This window comes from Pipistrellus hanaki (genome assembly GCF_964339955.1).
Source record: "Pipistrellus hanaki genome assembly, chromosome: 2".
NCBI lineage: Eukaryota > Metazoa > Chordata > Mammalia > Chiroptera > Vespertilionidae > Pipistrellus > Pipistrellus hanaki.
The window spans coordinates 153,049,942-153,067,726 of NC_140504.1; the positions used below are offsets into that span (position 1 = coordinate 153,049,942).

Sequence of the window (17,785 nt, forward strand, 5' to 3'; positions counted from 1 at the left end):
TTTTCTAGAGATATAATTAAGCCTAAAATTTTCTTGAGAGGAATAAGTAGTGGTGGGTGTTGTTATTTTGTGTAAAATTGAGGGGAGAAGCTTCTCTGCGAAGGCGAGTTTTGGAAAGACTGAAGGGAATGAAGGAGCAGGTCTTATGGAAGAGAAAGGAGTAGGAGCCAAGTCTCTGAGCAAAGAGCCTGAGTGGCTTTTATGTAAAGACTCAGCACAAACAGCTGTCCCGCAGTTTTCAAGCCCATTGGCTGGTCATTAACTTGGAGCATTCTTTTACCTGCTGACTGCTGGCTGACATGATTCAGGTGCATTTTTGTTGCACATTTATTTTCTGAAGAGCCGATGAGGATTTCTGCTATTCATGGTCCAGTGAATGGAGGCAGACCAAGACAACATTTTCACCGGTCTGAAACATCCCTCTTTGATAAATTCCTGACCACTTTCACTGAGCATAATGTTTTCAAGGTTCAGCCACATTGTAACATGTGTCAATACTTTATTGCCTTTCATTGCCAAGTAATATTTCTTTGTAGGGATATATCACTTTTTAAAAATAGGATTTAACACTTGTGGAAATGCAGAAAAAATTAACTATAAAATGTTATTTTTCTATAACACATGTGTGTCATTGTTTTCTCAATACAAATTTATCTGTTTGGGGCCCTGTGGTCCATAGTACACATGACATTGAGCTCCAGTACCCAGCATCTTCCAGTATTTTGTTTTTAATTAATTGTTGCAGAACTTTCTATTGTACTAACCAACACTTTCCAGTAATGCAAGGATCTGCTTAACTTAGTGAATTCTATCATTAATAGAAATGTCATGAATAGGTTGGATGACTGTTGCAAGAGAAGTAATAAGTAGCCATTTCTGCACTGAGTGGAGAGTTGAACTACCTGTTAGCTACGGGTTCCTGTGAACACTCATGAGATTCAAAGCAAAACTGTTTGGTTATTCACTGAGATTTTGACTTGTTACCATAGCGTGACTTATTCTACCCTAACTAACATAGAATGCGGTAATAGTTTTGGATAGAATATAACATCCCAGGTGGCCTAAGGAAACTTAATTACCTTTCCTGGCCTGAATTTACTTATTAGTAATATTAAAGCTAAATAATCTCCAAGATTGCATCTACTCAAAAATGATATAACATTGACTGGTCATTCAGCAGTTTAGTCGATTTGCATAATACCCTTTTATTATATAGGATTTTTTTATTCCAGGTATTACACATGAATTATCTCACCCAATAGTCTATCTAGTATCTATCATCTATCTATCTATCTATCTATCTATCTATCTATCTATCTATCTATCATCTATCATCTATCTATCTATCTATCTATCATCTATCATCTATCTATCTATCTATCTATCTATCTATCTATCTATCTATCTATATCATCAGCTATCTAATCATATGAATAGTGTTATTATTTTCCCAATTTTGCTAAGGAAAATACTGAGGCTTTAAGAAAATAAAATGCTTCGCCAACAAAGCAGCAGTGCTAGGATCTAATTCCAAAGCTCAGGTGCTCTCTCTCTCTCTCTCTCTCTCTCTCTCTCTCTCTCTCTCTCTCTCTCTCTCTCTCTCTCTCTTTTACAGAGGAAAAGAGAGGGATAGAGAATTAGAAACATTGATGAGAGAGAAACATTGATCAGCTGCCTCCTGCACACCTCCTATTGGAGACGTGCCCACAACCAAGGTACATGCCCTTGACTGGAATTGAACTTTGGACCTTTCATTCCAAAAGCTGTCACTCTATCCACTAAGCCAAACCAGTTAGGGCCCAAAGCTCAGGTTTTAATTTCTAAAAAATTTCAGGAGTAGGTTGTAAACTTATGAAAGAAGAAAACTTTTAAAGTATGGTGCTTCAGCTTTGTTTGGTCCTCTCTTACATATGTTTAAATTGACCTCATCTACCAAATTTACTTTACATGTCTTTCAATTTTGATCACATATTTGCTTTTCCAAAATTATTTATATTTTCTTTTTAAATGTTGCTCTTCAGTTTCAAGGAGTATCTCTGTAGGTTTTCCTTTTATTGTTTTTTGTTTTTACATTTGCCTTTCCATATATGAAGATATATGGGATATGTAATATGCACCTGTTATGGTCTATTACACTGTCTATAATTTTAAGTTCCAAATTCAAAATAACAAGCAAAAAGTACTAAATGGTAAATTGTGGCATTTCTATCACTGTGTAAAAGGCATATCACTTTTAATTGAATTTATTGGGGTGATATTGGTTCATAAAACCATACAGGTTTCAAGTTTACAACTCAATAAAACACCATCTTCATGCTGCATCATGTACTCATAACCCAAGATAAAGTCTTTTTCCATCCCCCACTGACTCACTTTTTCCACTTCCACAACAGTATGGCTATTATCATACTGTTGTCTGTGGCTACTTAGTTCCCTCACTTTTTTTCACTTACCTCTTACCCTCCTCCCCTCTAGTAGATGTTAATTTGTTCTATGTATTTATGCTTCTATTTTTATATTATTTGTTATATTATTTTGTTCATTAAATTCCACATATAAGTGAGATCATTTGGTATTTTTTTTCCCCTGTCTGGCTTATTTCATTTAGCATAATAATCTCCAGGTCCATCCATGTTATCCCAAAAGGAAGTAAAGACAGTCTCCTCAATAAATGGTTTTAGGAAAATTGGACAGCTACATTAAAAAAAAAATGATACTAGGCCACCAACTTACACCATACACAAGAATAAATTCAAAATGGATAAAAGACTTGAATGTAAGTCACGAAATCATAAAAATTCTACAAGAAAACCTAGGCAGTAAAATATCAGATATCTCTCGTAACAATATTTTTGCCAATATATCTTCTTGAGTCAGGGGGGGAAAAAGCAGAAAATAAACAAAAGGCATGCCATTTTGTATTTTTATCTTTTACTACATTAAGCAACACAGATTGAACTATTCTTCATCAAACAATTTCCTGTTCTTTCATATCTATTTTTGTTTCTTTTCTGACAGACTCTTGACATATCCTTACCTAATGCCATTAACCTTGACTCTGTTCTCTACCTGTTGTATAACATCTTATGTAGGAAGTCATTACCAGCTAGAATATTCTCAGCATTAAATATCAGGAAAAAATAACAAAAACATTTGTAAAAGGCAAGTCTTGCCATAATGTAATATCAAAACTATGATTGGCTGTCACATTATTCAATAAATCTGAAATCACAATGGTACCAATGCCAAAGAAAACCATAATATAAGATGGCAGAAGAAAATGTCATTTAATATAACTTCAAAAATTTAAATCCCTGAAGGGCTTAATATTTTGCCTACAGGTCTTCAAAAATTTTATACATTGTTTTTGCTTAAAAGAAAAATTTCCTCATGAAATCATTTTATAACATTTTGTTTGTAGTGTCTATTGTGGTAATCTCCCCATCAGTTCTTCTACCTCTTCCCTTTGCATTGTTACCAAAATCATATCTCCATAGCAGTAGCCCATCACTGTTTAACCCAATTATAACAATGCCATCATTCTTACCACAAAAGGTTCCATAGCAAAGGGATAGGATCAGCAATGAACAAGTGCACAATTAAGATGAATGAAACCTAAGGACAAATTAGTTGAGAGATATTGGAGAAGACATTTTCTTGTCCCTCTCAGAAAAATAATTTTCAGGAGTCAGTGTTCCTCTCTATAGATGTTGTAGACAGATGGCCACCAGGAGGGAAGGCAGCTTAAGAATAAAGTCGATCTCACAAAGGCAAATAAAAACATACTATCTCTGGAACTTATCCTGATGGATATGACACTTATATGAACCAATCAATCCTATTTCTTATGAAAATTAAGTTAACTTGGATTGGGTCTTCTATTATTTGAAATACACATGATGAACCCATATTGATACATTATTATTTTCTCTTTCTAATTTCCCATTTTCCTAAAAATGTACGAGCATATTAATGTACTGTTATGACATATCTCAGTGTCAGATAATTTTGATCATAGCTCGCTAGCAGATACTTTAGAAGAAACTAACTTACAGGGATGTTTTATGAAAACAACAATATTGAATTTGGGGACTCATCAAAACCTTAAGAAATTATGTGAAAGATCTTTTAAAATATCTAAAGCACACCAATAACAAAAGGTGATAATCTTTTCTTAATTTTAATACATTGGGAAAGTATACATCTTATATTTTGGGAATGTCTTTGTTTACATGTATAATTTATTATTAATGCAAGCCTATTCAAGCTCCTACTGACTTGATGTATAAAAGTCTTCAATGGAATTATCTGCCTAATGCATCAAATCCAGCAATGCTGTATGACTCTCAAGACTTTTCACAATCTGGGTTCTTCCACTCTTCATACTCTCCCTGCATGTAGTGGGAGCTCACCAACATGCACCTTCAGCTCCAGACTCTTCACAGCTGTACTATCCCTCTCCCTTCCTTTCCATATAACATCTTAATTTTTCACCTGTGCTTTTTGGTCAAGCCCTCTTCCTTCTCCCCAAGTATAGAACTCTTTGAAATACATAAGCTCTGCCACAGATCTGGTTCTAATTATATCTTATTGTGCATTTACCTATAATGCTTCTGCCTTCTTTATAATTAGTTTGTTAGATCATTGAGAGCAAGAATTAATATTTCTCTTTATAAATACCCCCCAGAGCCTAAAATACTGTGTAGTAAATATTAAATGAATACAGCTTTATTAATTAATCATGTTTTACTATTTGCTTACAGAATCTGTCACATGGAACTAGAAAAAATATTTTAATTTACTAGAGGGACTAAGGGCTGCCAGATTTAGCAAACAAAAATATAGGATGTTCAATTAAATTTAGATTCCAGGCAAATAACAAACTTTTTATTGTATAAGCATATCCAGTGCAATATTTGGGGCATAATTATACTAAAAATTGTCTGCCTTATAGTTTAAAATTCAAATGTCATTGGATGTCCTTTATTTTTATCTAGAAATCCTAAATTGGCCTTCCCTACAAAAATATGTGTGCTTATTTTTTCTAATAAATAAGAGCTAAATGTAACATTTGTGAATTGCTTACCCTTACATAGTTTTGCTAATCAAGTACCATAGTAATGAAGTTCTCTGCATTGTTTCACCTGGTAGTGACAACAAATAAATTGAGTATCCTTTCACCATGCACGCATGTGTAGAGGGAACAAAGTTAAACAACGTGGCATTTCTGCCCTCAAGTAATTCATAGTCAGGTGGAAGAAGGGAAAGCCCAGTTCAGTCCAGCCTTAATGTGCAATCCAGAAGATCATCCATTGGCCAAAGTTATTTTTAGGCCTAACCCAATCCTCCTGGGCAAAGATCTAAGATGACACTGTACACTTAGGTTGTCAAAAAAGAAATATATTGGTTTTGAAATATACATTAAATAGTTCCTGCCTTTAAAGTGTTTATAAACACCACAATTAATAATCCTACATAAAAATAATTATTTATAATTTGTTTTGACCAGCATGCTTTACTTAGAGTTTGATAATGAAGTTAGTTTAATTATAGAAGACTCTTTTTCTAGTTTCTGGATATTTAATATGCATTTTTATTTAGCAAAAGTAATGAAAATGAAAATCTTCTCCCCTCCTAGCCATTGTGCAAATCTTTCACAGGTAAATGCCATGTGATTAATTAATTTGAGTCATGTATTTAAGTGGTTATTAGGATCCAGTGGTTTAGATTTTGAACCTCGGTCTGCATTAGCTAATTTCTGGTCATCAATCTTTTCTGCAATGGAGAACAAGATCCCAAGAGATAGTTTCTTTGGCTGGCACAATGTTGTAAAGATTCTGTGAGTGCATTTGTGTGTACATAAAGTTTGGTATTAGTTTTTAATGATTTTTCTATACTGTATTTATTAAATTATTTTTAAACATCATTTAATTAGATATCTGTAATAATCAAAAATTTCAAATTCCAGAAACATTTTTCGTGTGTGTGTGTGTGTGTGTGTGTGTGAAGCATTTCTTAGACTTAGAGTATGTAATTCAAGGTTTTGAAACATTGTCGCCTGAACATACATGCATATAAAATTTTCAGTTCTAAAATAGTACCATATTTTCTTTTCCTTTTTAAAAACACAGAAGTTATTGATCTTAAGCCACCAATCCATATTTTCTTGAAGGTCATTTTCAATTAAAATAACAAGGCATAATCTAATAAACGATCATTTCCATGGAGTTCAATTGGTTATTAACATATCAGATGAAGTTACAAATGAAATGGAAAAAACAAAATAACAAAATAATAAAGACATTTTCCTCTTAAATATTAGATAAAATGTAACATTTTCCAAAAATCCTGACTGGTGTTTGTTAAAATAAATTTGTAATATTGATAAATAAAAAAAAGATAATGAGACTATTGGGGTAACTTATACCAATTTGAGTGATTAGTCAGTCACCAGGGCAGAGGGCTATAGTTAGCATTAGCATTATGCCAAAAGTCTTTGGAAATTATGAAAACCTCATATACAGAGTATATTCTGGGCTGTCAAAATTACCTTGGGTAGCTCTTCAATTTGATTGGCATCTAGATAAAGCTCCTCTAATGTCCGTTCAAAGTTGAAGACCTCTTTTGGCACCTGCTGAAGGCTGCAGTGGGAGTAATCTAAAACTGAGATGATTTCCTCTTCACCTCGGAAACATCGGCACGGCACCAGACGGCCGATGAGTTTCCGTTTGGTGGTCATCTCCAGGCAATGCACTAGAGAGGAACAGAAAAAGAAAAACACAGTTGCTTCATCAACTACCTTCTTGTAATATTTAAAACTTAGAAATTTAATGTTGGTATATTTTTGATAATTGCCTATTACTTTAAACTTTATATTGGACATGCACAACCATTGTATCATTTAATCCTTAAACCTACAAGATATGTGAGATAGGATTTTATTCCCATTTAAGAAATAAAACAATGGATTTAGAGAGGTTAAGAGACTTCTCAATATCGCACAGTTTTGGAATAACAGAACTGGGCCAACCTGTAATGTTATTACTATGCTTATGCTCCCCCTTGAAACATGGATCTATGATATGCTTTTAGTTTTACACAAATAACAGTAGCGAACAGAAACCTCCAGAATTTGTTGGGAAAAAAAATACTTTTCTCCCATTTCTGCAAGTTTCCCTACTAAGGTTTATGATCTCTTCTTTTTGACCCACAAATTCATATAATCAGTCAACATATACTCATTGAAAAACCACTCTGTTCTAGGCTCTGATCTAGGTACTGGGAAGAGAGTGATGAATTGAATAGATTCTCTGTTTTCATGAAGCTTATGTTCTATTGGAACAACAGATCCAAGTTGGATTGGTTATGTGCTTAGAATGAGGGCCTATATTTATGAATCCTATGATTTTAATGGGAGGAAACAATTTGTAATCATGGTAGAAACCTGTGATATCCTTGGTATGACTTTCTCTAAGTTAAACTGACTAAATACCATAAATTGTGTACAGATTTGTATCATGCACCTACAATACTTTATTAAATCTACTAGTTTTCATGTTATTCTTCTCATAGACTGTAAGCCTTTTGAGGATATAAATTGTGTTTTGTTCATATTTTGTATTTGTCTTCATGCTTGACAACAAATATAGAATGATCAAACAAATACAAGCATAAACAAACAAACAAACATGTTTGGGACTCTTTCCCCAACTACATCAGGCACTGATAGTTTGATTGAAAACTTTTCATTCTAACTAAAAGGTCTCTGTCTGTGATATCTCCCCAGGAAAAATAATGAGTAGTGTCTTCCTCTCAGTTCCAGTGCACTATGTAGCTTCCTAGTTATTTGTACTACTAGAGGCCCAATGCATGAAATTCATTCAAGAATAGGCCTTCCTTCCCTGCCCACTTCTGGCACCGGCTTCCCTCTGGCACCAGGGATCCAGGTTTCCCTCGCAGCCCTGGCTTCATTTGAAAGGATATCTTTCATTGACCCCAAAGCATATTATGCTTTTATTATTAGATTTCCCTATGTAATAAGTGAGTTCTGTAGGGGCTCAGGGTAAACCACCCTAAGATAATCCGAAATGGCATATTAATTATTTTGAATTAAATTTACTTAAGAAATTATCCTGCAAAAAGAAAACCCTTACCACTCTGTCCCCCTAAAAATAGAAGATATATCACCATGTGGTAGGTGCCCTACCTGTCCCGGGGGACTGACACAACCTTATTATAAGATTTAAAAGAAGCCAAAGTCTATATCAAACTAAAAAAAAAAAAAAACTTTTGCACAGCAAATAAAAGCATTGACAAAATAAAAAGACAACATGTGTAATGGGAGAAGTTACTTCCCATTGATATTTCTGATAAGGAATTAATATCCAAAATTTACGAAGAACTCATACAACTCAAAACCAATAAAACTAACAAGCGAATGGGCAGAAGACCATAATAGACATTTTCCCAGAGAGGACATATAAATGGTCAACAGGCATATAAGATATCACTTCACACCTGTCAGAATGGTCAATAAATCAAGAAATAAGTGTTGGTGAGGAGGTGAAGAAAAGAGAACTTCACACACTGTTGGTGGGATTGCAAACTGGTGCAGCTACTATAGAAAACAGTGTGGAGGTTCTTCAAAAAGCTAAAAATAAAACTACCTTATCATCTAGCAATTCCACTGGGAATATATCTGAAGAAATATAAAACTCTAATTTGAAAAGATATATGCACCCCTATATTTATTACAGTGTTATTTACAATAGCCAAGGTATGGAAGCAACCCTAAATATAGGTTAGTGCCTTTCATGTCTCCACAAGGAGGATCTAACACAATAAATATTAGGTAACCAATAAATGCATCTAGTAAATCACTGACATTTATCAGGCACCTAGTACATGTTTGTAGAGCTTAGTGCAGTTGTAAAGGTAAGTGACAACTGCTTCGACTAAAATAGTAGCAGTGAGGATGGAAAGGAGCGATAAACTGAAAAGATACTTAAGAAGCACAATCAAGTGTTGGTAAAGGATGAAATGAGAGGTGAGGCTGTGGAGCAAAGGAAGCTGTCTTAAGAGATTCCAGGTTTTTAATTTGAGTCACTAGTGGCCACATTGACTACCGAGCTCTGATGCTGTAGAGCTGACATACACCCTGTCTGTCTTGATGACATACAGATGAGTGAAGAATCAATTTGTCATACTTCTTGTCACCCAGTGCCTTGCACCTGCCCTTTTGTGCTGAACAACAGGTTTATTTGTGATACCCACCTTTTGCTACCACCACAAAATTTTTATTATGAACCAAGATAAATGAGACAAAATCCAGGTCGGCACCTGAACACTTTGGCCAGAGGGTTCACTGTCCACCAAGACTTCTGGAATTTCATTCATTTATAACTGCTTTGTCTTTCATTGACCCAAATGGTAGGCTCCTCTGATCATCTTTTCTGTCCCATCTCTCATCCCCACAATGTGCTGAGGCTTTCCCTGGCCAAACTTCTCTTTCTTCTACACTCTGAACTCTGAGATTATGCCTTATATCTGATCAGCTCCACTGCGCCTCATCTTCTTCACTGAATGCTCCCTCCCCATCGCAGTCACAATATAAACTTGGTTGACCTTCAGGCTTTACAAGTGGAACATGATGATTTCCAAACACTTTAGGGTTGGACAGTGGAATTGTTATCCTCCTTTGTTCCCTAAAAACTATTACTTTTCTTTCATTCTGTAAAACATCTGCCCTTTGATGGTCTCATTACCTGGCAGTAACATCACTCTGCCCTTCCTCAGACCTTCCATTTATCATCTCTTGAACATCTTCTCCACCCACTGATAACTTTGGTATCTAATGGATGGACTATTTCTCAATCACAATTCTTTCCCTTCCTGACTTATGCCCCCTACAGATAATAATTTACAACGTTTTAGAGGTTTGTTTTTCTTACCCTAAAATTCTAAATAACTTGATTGATAGTGTTACTACTGACTTTGCAATTACAGGTTTCGAGTGTAAAATGTGGCAATTTATCTTTCTTCTAATAAATTTCCACATACTTCTAATCAACCAAACAATATTGTTTTAAATTAATCATATTTATTTTATGATGACTATATTCCACTGCAATTCAATCTATTTTATTTATTGTGCATTTTTTGTCTTTAAAAATTGCCTCTTGTTTTCTTTGGTTGGGTTTTCTATGTACCTTCCACTAATTCAACATTCTATCTCCTCTTGGTATAGTCAAACAAATGTAATTTGATTTTTAATAATTTCCTACTCCCCTGAAATAATCCTTTAGGAGCAGTCTATCTTCCTGATCCTGTCTTGGTTGGTTACGTTTTGCTTTCTAGAGTTAATGGAATATAATATTCAATGTTGGAACGCAACATTTAATAACTTACTGAGAAAGCATTTCTGATAGGTACATTTTATAAAAACTTTGCATGTCTGAATTTGGTTTTATTTCACACAAAAGCAATCGAAAGGTTGGTTGAATATATACTTCCAGGTCAGAAATAATTTTCCTTCTGTATTTGAAGGCATTTTTATTTAATATTTCCTAGCTTTGAAAATGGTTGCCAGGAAATCCAGTCACATTACTATTCAAAATCCCATTTTATACCCACATTCCCTTCCATTAGAACATTTTAGAATTTTTCTCTTATCTGTAGTCTTTTGAAATTTCATGAAAATGTGCTTTGATGTGTTTTGTATGTGTCTGTATGTGTGTGTGTTTGTGTGTTTTATTTCTTTTAATTTCATTGCACTGGATACTTCATGGCCCCCTTCAATTTGGAAGCAATTACGCTTTAGTCCTGTCAAATTTTCTGTTATTTAATTGGTAATTTATTCCTCTGCTGTTTTTATTTTCTCTTTTTCTGCAATCCTGATAGCTGGACGTAGACCTTAACTTTTAGATCTGGTAACAATTATTTCTTTTGCTTGTAATTTCCATACCTGTGTCCTTTTATTCTAATTCTCTGGGAGAGTTTCTTAACTTTATCTTCTAAATCTATTGACTGTATTATCTATATCTGATAGCATATTTTTACTTTCCAAAAGTTATTTGTTGCTTTCTGAATGGGTGCTCCTCTTTCGTTGTTCAGGGGACCATAAAATGTTCATGTTCACTAAGAAGATATTAACAATACATGTTCAATCTTTTTTCCTCCTGTTTCTTGCATTATTTCTGAATTCTATTTTCTGTTTGTTTATTTAGGTCTTTATCTTTCATGATTGGGCTTTAAAAAATATCTGGTGATCCCTGGCTGTCCTTCAATATTGAAGAGTGAAACTCTAAAACGTTAATTGGAAGCTTTGTATGCATAATAGATTTCACTGCAGGATAATCTGGCAGCAAGCCAAAGAATATTCTCATCTTCTGTCTGGGGCATAGCTGTGCAGTTTTATATATAGAAAAATTCAGTCAATTTTCCTATTTTCAGTAATACATCTCTTCCAGTTCCTTTTCTGGTACCTGTTGCCTTTAAGACTCAAAGGAGATCTAGGGAGTAAATTGCTTTTTTGTGTCTCTTTGAGAGTACTTTATAATGTAGCTAATAATGTACTTTGCATGTAGATGAATATAAACTACATCTTTATTTCCTGTCTCCTTAAAATTTGTTGAAATTTCTTACCTCCAGATGTCTTTCATTTTCTCTGTCCTTATGGATATGTGTATTTTAAAATTTCTTTCATTTGGTGGAACTGTGGTGGTAAGAATAGATAAATAAGGAAGGTGGGATATTATCTTCCAGGTTTAAGAGAAAGTTTTTCTTTGATCACTTTTAGACTTTTAATCCCTCGTTAGTTGAGCTATTAGGAATACTGGGCAGAGAACTACATCCTTCCTTGGGACAATCCCTTTCTTTGGCTCCCATGACAGCATTCTCTTGTGACATTTATCCTTGCACTTCATTTCCTCTATTTCATTTTTTTTTTTGAGAAGGTCCTATATTCTCTCCAAACACTGAGGTTTATAGTATTAGATCCTGCCCTGGCCCCTTCAGGCCCATTCTCTTCTAATTATACACTCTTTCCTTTTACAGTCCATTTAACATTGACGAGTGGATGATTTTTATCTCTACTCAGATTATTTTTCTTATTGTTTCTACTTTATATTTTATGGGAATCTCAAATATAATTGTTCAAAATGGAAGTGATGCTCTTAAGAGGTAGTGAGCAGCATGATGGTCGAGAATATGGAGCTAACTCCCTCTCTGTGTATCTCTTGGCACTCTGTACCTCTATCAGTTTAACCATCTATAAAATAAGAGTACATAAAAAATACTAAAATTGTGTCTTCAGTTTTTAAGCATTCACAGTGTTAGCAACAACTATTCTGCCCCCAAAACCTCGACCTTAACCTGTGTTCTAAATCTCAGAGAATGGAAATACCATTTGCTTAGTTTCTTAATATAGAAACTTTGGCACTGCTCTTGACTCATCTAGTTTGCTCACTTCCCACATCTATCACCAAGTCCTAGCCATTTAATAGCCTAAACATTTATTGAACCAAGTTCAATTGTTCAGCAACCTGGCTCAAACTATTATTTCTTGCACTTATGCTTGTCTCTCTCTTTTTTCCCCCCTCCACAGTGCAGCTGGAGTGACCTTTTGAAAACATAAATATTATGCTGTCACCCTCTTGGTACAAATACTTCAGCTACTCCTCTCTAACCTCTAGGCAAAGTCTAACATTGTTACTCTGGCTTACCAAGGATGGTAATGTCCTAGGGTCTCACTGCTGCCTTCCACACACACTCTTCTCATTCATTTCTGCCTTTTTGCATTCACAGCTTCTTTTAAAATCTTAAAACTATATGATCTCTCTTAGGCCAGAGCCTTCAGCAAGAAGGCTGCCTCTGCATAGGCATATTTCCCTTGCCTTTAAAAAAAAACTGAATGAAGAAGGGAAAATAGCCTTTACTTATTCATCAAGGCAGTGATTCTTAAGCATATATTTCAACTCTATACTGCAATTCCTGTTGATCACATTTTAATCACTTAATTCAATATCAATCTTATTTACTAGATTGAAACTTCTGTGAAAAGGAGCCATGTCTAGCCTTTTCAACAATGTATATTTCCAATAAGTTGATTAGTATCTGGTCCACAGTTGATACTTTAAAAATATTAACTGTGTTAACAAATCAATATGGGAGCTAAGATGAATATAACTTGCACTTGTATAATCCTTGCAAAAATTTCAAAACAATTTATAACCTTTCACCTTGTTTTTTCATAAAATAGGCATGTGTATAACTTTCCATATTTTAATAATAACTAACGTTTAGTGAGTCTGTGATGTACATAAGGTCACACACAGAGTAATTAGTAGACTTGAGATTGGATCTCATATCTCCTTACCCAAGAATCACTGATTTTTAAAAAAATATACATTTTTATTGATTTCAGAGAGGAAGTGAGAGGGAGAGAGAGAGATAGAAACATCAATGTTGAGAGAAAAATCACTGATTGGCTATCTGCTGCATGCCCACACTGGCCATATGCCCTGACCGGGAATCAAATTGTGACCAGATTCATAGGTCAACGCTCAACTGCTGAGCCAATGCTTGTTGAGCATAATTATTTGTGTGTTTTTTTCTATTAGAGATCTTGCATTACATTGATAGCAAAGTATATAGATTAGCATATGAGAATTTACAGTCATGACTTTATTACCAGTTTTCTCTCTCTCTCTCTCTCTCTCACACACACACACACACACACACACACACACACACAAACACACACACACACACACACAGACACACACACACGAGAGTTATTTTCACATAGAATACTTTATAGATGCAAAACAGAATGAAGTAGTGAAGTGAGGGGAATAACATTAGCCTCTTAGTGATCAGTTTTAAAAAATTTTTTTGAATGTCAAAAGTATGGAAATATAATATGGTAGAAATGAGAAAACTTTTCAGGAATTGTATAAGCACAAAACACAAGAAAGTACATACACATTATATACATTATATTCAGAAGCAGATATAGTTTTTTCTGAAACATGCCTACCATAGCCCAGTATACCGTAAAGACATGAAGCTTCATGCCCAGTGTTTGGAGTCTGACTCAGAAGCAATCTGATTTGTTGTGTTACTACATATCCTTAGCACATATCCAAAAGAGAAATTCTTAGATTTTCCATTTTTCAAAAAGATTTAAAGAGGCAAAACAGGTATTCATCTTTTCCTCATAAGACTTTTCCAGTAAATTCCTTGAAATCAAAGATAAGAGCATTTATTTTCTGGATACTCACAACAAAGCATTAATTCCCTTCTCTCTTGAATCATGTTTTTTACAAAAATCTGAACTGAATAGCTAAAGGGGAGTTTTTTCTATAACCCCAGTGTGTAGTCAACAGCCTCACTTTCGATATTCTCCCACATTCAAATGCATTTAAACAGCTGGCCTGCTAATAAGGCCTCACCTAAGTGAAGTCAAAGGAAGACTCACCTGCTACATTCTTCAAACCCTTTTCTACTGATAATTTATGTCAAAAAGAATTTCAACCATTTCAGAATTATGCCAGCAGTAGTTGACTCAGGCTATAGGAATATGGGTATCAAAACACCCAACTTTCAATACCTCTGTGCATTCCTTAGGATTTTATACCTATGTCTGGTCTGTTCATGTTATCCTTGTATAATATTACATACCTTGAAAGATAAAGGGATAAATCAATTTTTCTAAGATTTCTTGTGACAAATACTCTGGCTATCCTCATTAGTTGGCACAGACTTACATTTTTCAAGTAACAAACATTTCTAATTTATTCACTGAGAAACCCTTTGCTTCACTAAATGTGCCACAGGGAGATGGAAAACTGCCAAGTTCTCTCCATGTCCTACTTCAAGAAACATCTTTAAAACCGTTACCTAACATCAAGTATGTCTCTGAAACACCCTTCTCAAGACAACTCGCATGCTGATTGTAGGACTCCAAGTGGAGCATCTGAGGCTTGTTTTTTGACCATTAAAATGATCACACTTCAAAAATACTCCGATTTCAGGGGTTTGTTTTCATCTTATCATTACAATATTCGAAAGCCTGCAATTATTATACATGATTTTATTTGCTCTCAATACATTTGCACCAGTTTGTCTTAATAAAGATCAATGAACTGTCATTAGGACAAAACCCTTGTTGTCCTTAATGCTGATATTATCACATTAGCAATCAAAACAAGAAATCAAGAAGAAAAGCATGGTGCCTGATACCTAGAAGCTTATCAAATATTTCAAAGTAATGCTTCTAGAGAAGCTAGTTCTTCAAAGAATAGCAATGTTTCTGTTCTCTCTATACACATTCTTCCCATTTCATCTACTGATTTCAAGAGTCTTTCTATGAGTGATTCCCAAGATAATCCATCATCCCTAATACAGTTTTGCTTCATGAGCTCCCTATTTTTGAACAAAATTCAACTAATCAAAACCAGAGCTTGAAAATATTTATAAAGCATCTATATCACACTAGACACTGTTCTTTCCTTCTTGATTTCTCATTTTGATTAGCTATGTTTTAATATTCTTAATTCTGTATCTTAGAGTCATCTTTAACTGCTCCTCCTTTCTTACCTTCCATAATAAACCTTCTGCATCTTCCCCTTTCTTTCTTTGCCATTCATTCAATATGGATCTGAACCTTATCATATCCTGGTAGTAGTGCTAAAAATATAACTGTATGGACATATACTATGTCCAGATATCTTTCCTTTACCATCATTTGTTCAACACATATTTATTAAATGCCTACTCTGTGGTAGGCAGGTACTAAGTTATAAGTAAGAAATATCAGTGAGTAAAAGAACTGGTTCCTACTTCAATGAATTTACTGGGTAGTAAGGAAGATGAATACTGAATAAAATATGTGCAAATAAATCCATAATTGCAGATTATGGTAATTGCTATAAAAGGAAATTTTAGAGTTATATCCATTTTACATATTGACATACACATTAAGTATCTTGATTAATCTCCTAAAATGCATGTCTATTCCCTAGCTCTAGAATCTTCGCAAGAGTCCAGATTTTCTAGAGCAGTATTCCCCAGTCCATGCTCCTGGGTGGTATCTTCCTCTAAGAAATAAGTATATTAATATGACTTCAGTGAGGTCTTATGGTAAAGATACTTTGTTCAAATCACTGTTTACTAAACACTTAAACCGCCCCCCCCCCCCCGAAAATATTGAAGTTTATCACTGTAATTAGGAATGAGTGTTTAGAATACATTTTAGGAAATTCTGATCTACAAGCTATTTTATCTTGACATTTAACCTCATTTCAAGGCAATTTTTCAGCCTTTTACCTGGTACTTTCATATGCATACTTTTTCAATTCTATGCTCTAGTTTACATCACACCCAATATATTCCTTACCCATATTCTCTATCTATACTAGTCTGGCCAATTTATGCTAAATCTGTGGTATCTTTATAAACCATGGTGGTCATTAGAATTCATTTGCAGGTTTTAAAACATCATAGTAACTTATATTATAGAAACCTGTAAAATGGAACATCTTAGAATGATAAATAGAATGTCCTTTCTATTCTTTATTTACTTCATATCCTATGAGTCACATAGGCTATGTGACTAACTAACTACTTTAAAAAACATCAACCTCAGGATTATAGAATCAATTTGGGAAAAAGTCTCTTGAGAGAAGATTTTTACTAAATAGTGGCATGCAAGGTTACTCAAAATGACTCCTTATTTTATCACACAGATGAGTAACAGTATTTTAGTATTTCCATTCCCTCTTGGAATTTTAATCTACTCACTTAAATATGAAAATATAACAGTGGAAGACAGTAGAAATCAGACTTAAAGATTAGATTAATAATATTCTGAGTTCAGAAAACAAGTTATAATTCTGTAAAAAAAAAAAAGCTACAGTTATGTTTCTTATATCAATAGAATTTGCTTTCAGGTAAGTTGTGAACCTCAGCCAAGAACAGCATAAAGAAACCAATTTCTAAGATTTGGGATATTCTTAAGGATCTAACTTTCATTTGGTGATAATCTAAATTAATAAATTGCTGGAATAATATCTGAAGGCTTATTCACAGAGAGAGAGAATAAGGGAATAGGACAGAAGTAGTCAAATAGAGGCTATTTAACTAATACAATCTTAAGTTTGGTTGAATCTTAGTCTGATCACTTATCTCACCCTTACATAAATTACTCATAAGGTGGTCTTATACCTTAATATCTCCTGAGATATTTTTATTCTATACTATAAGATAATGATTTATATTCTTAATGATGACTGAGCTATTAAGAAAAAGATTGATTATTCAACCTGATTTATTGAGAAGCCAGGGTTGTGTATAGTACATTTAGAAGTATTAATTTAATCAAATATTTTATTTAATGAAAATATTTACTTTTTTAAAAAAGTAGACTTTGTATGAAGCATTTCACTCCACATCTTCTTTCAAAGACTTGAATAGATGCATTTATTGGGAGCTAGCAAGAAGACATTTTCCATGTAGGGATTCCTTGCCTTTTATGTTGTGACACAATGTCAATATGGTGCCCTTCACAAGACATGATGAAAGGCCTGTGTTTTCAAATTGATATAAACAACTTAGAGCTTTTAAGTGGCATTTCATGCTGTTTTATACTCATCCTTCAATCATAACTATAGATAAGTTCTAGCATTATCTACATTTATTAATATTTTAATTAATGCTGATGATGGTAGTACTTGTGTCTTCTATTTAGAGCAAATGCAGTCCTGAAACCCAACTAAATAAACAG

General features: G+C 34.0%; 1 protein-coding gene across 12 annotated transcripts in view; it reads right to left on the reverse strand.

The window, feature by feature from the left end:
- The window catches only part of LRRC7 (leucine rich repeat containing 7), a 475,871-nt gene that overhangs the window by 304,456 nt on the left and 153,630 nt on the right, over positions 1–17,785 (reverse strand). For all 12 annotated transcript variants that reach the window (XM_084871851.1, XM_084871861.1, XM_084871862.1 and 9 more), the window contains one exon: positions 6,551–6,753. In XM_084871851.1, the coding sequence (XP_084727977.1) occupies positions 6,551–6,753 (203 nt within the window). The remainder of the gene's footprint in view (positions 1–6,550; positions 6,754–17,785) is intronic.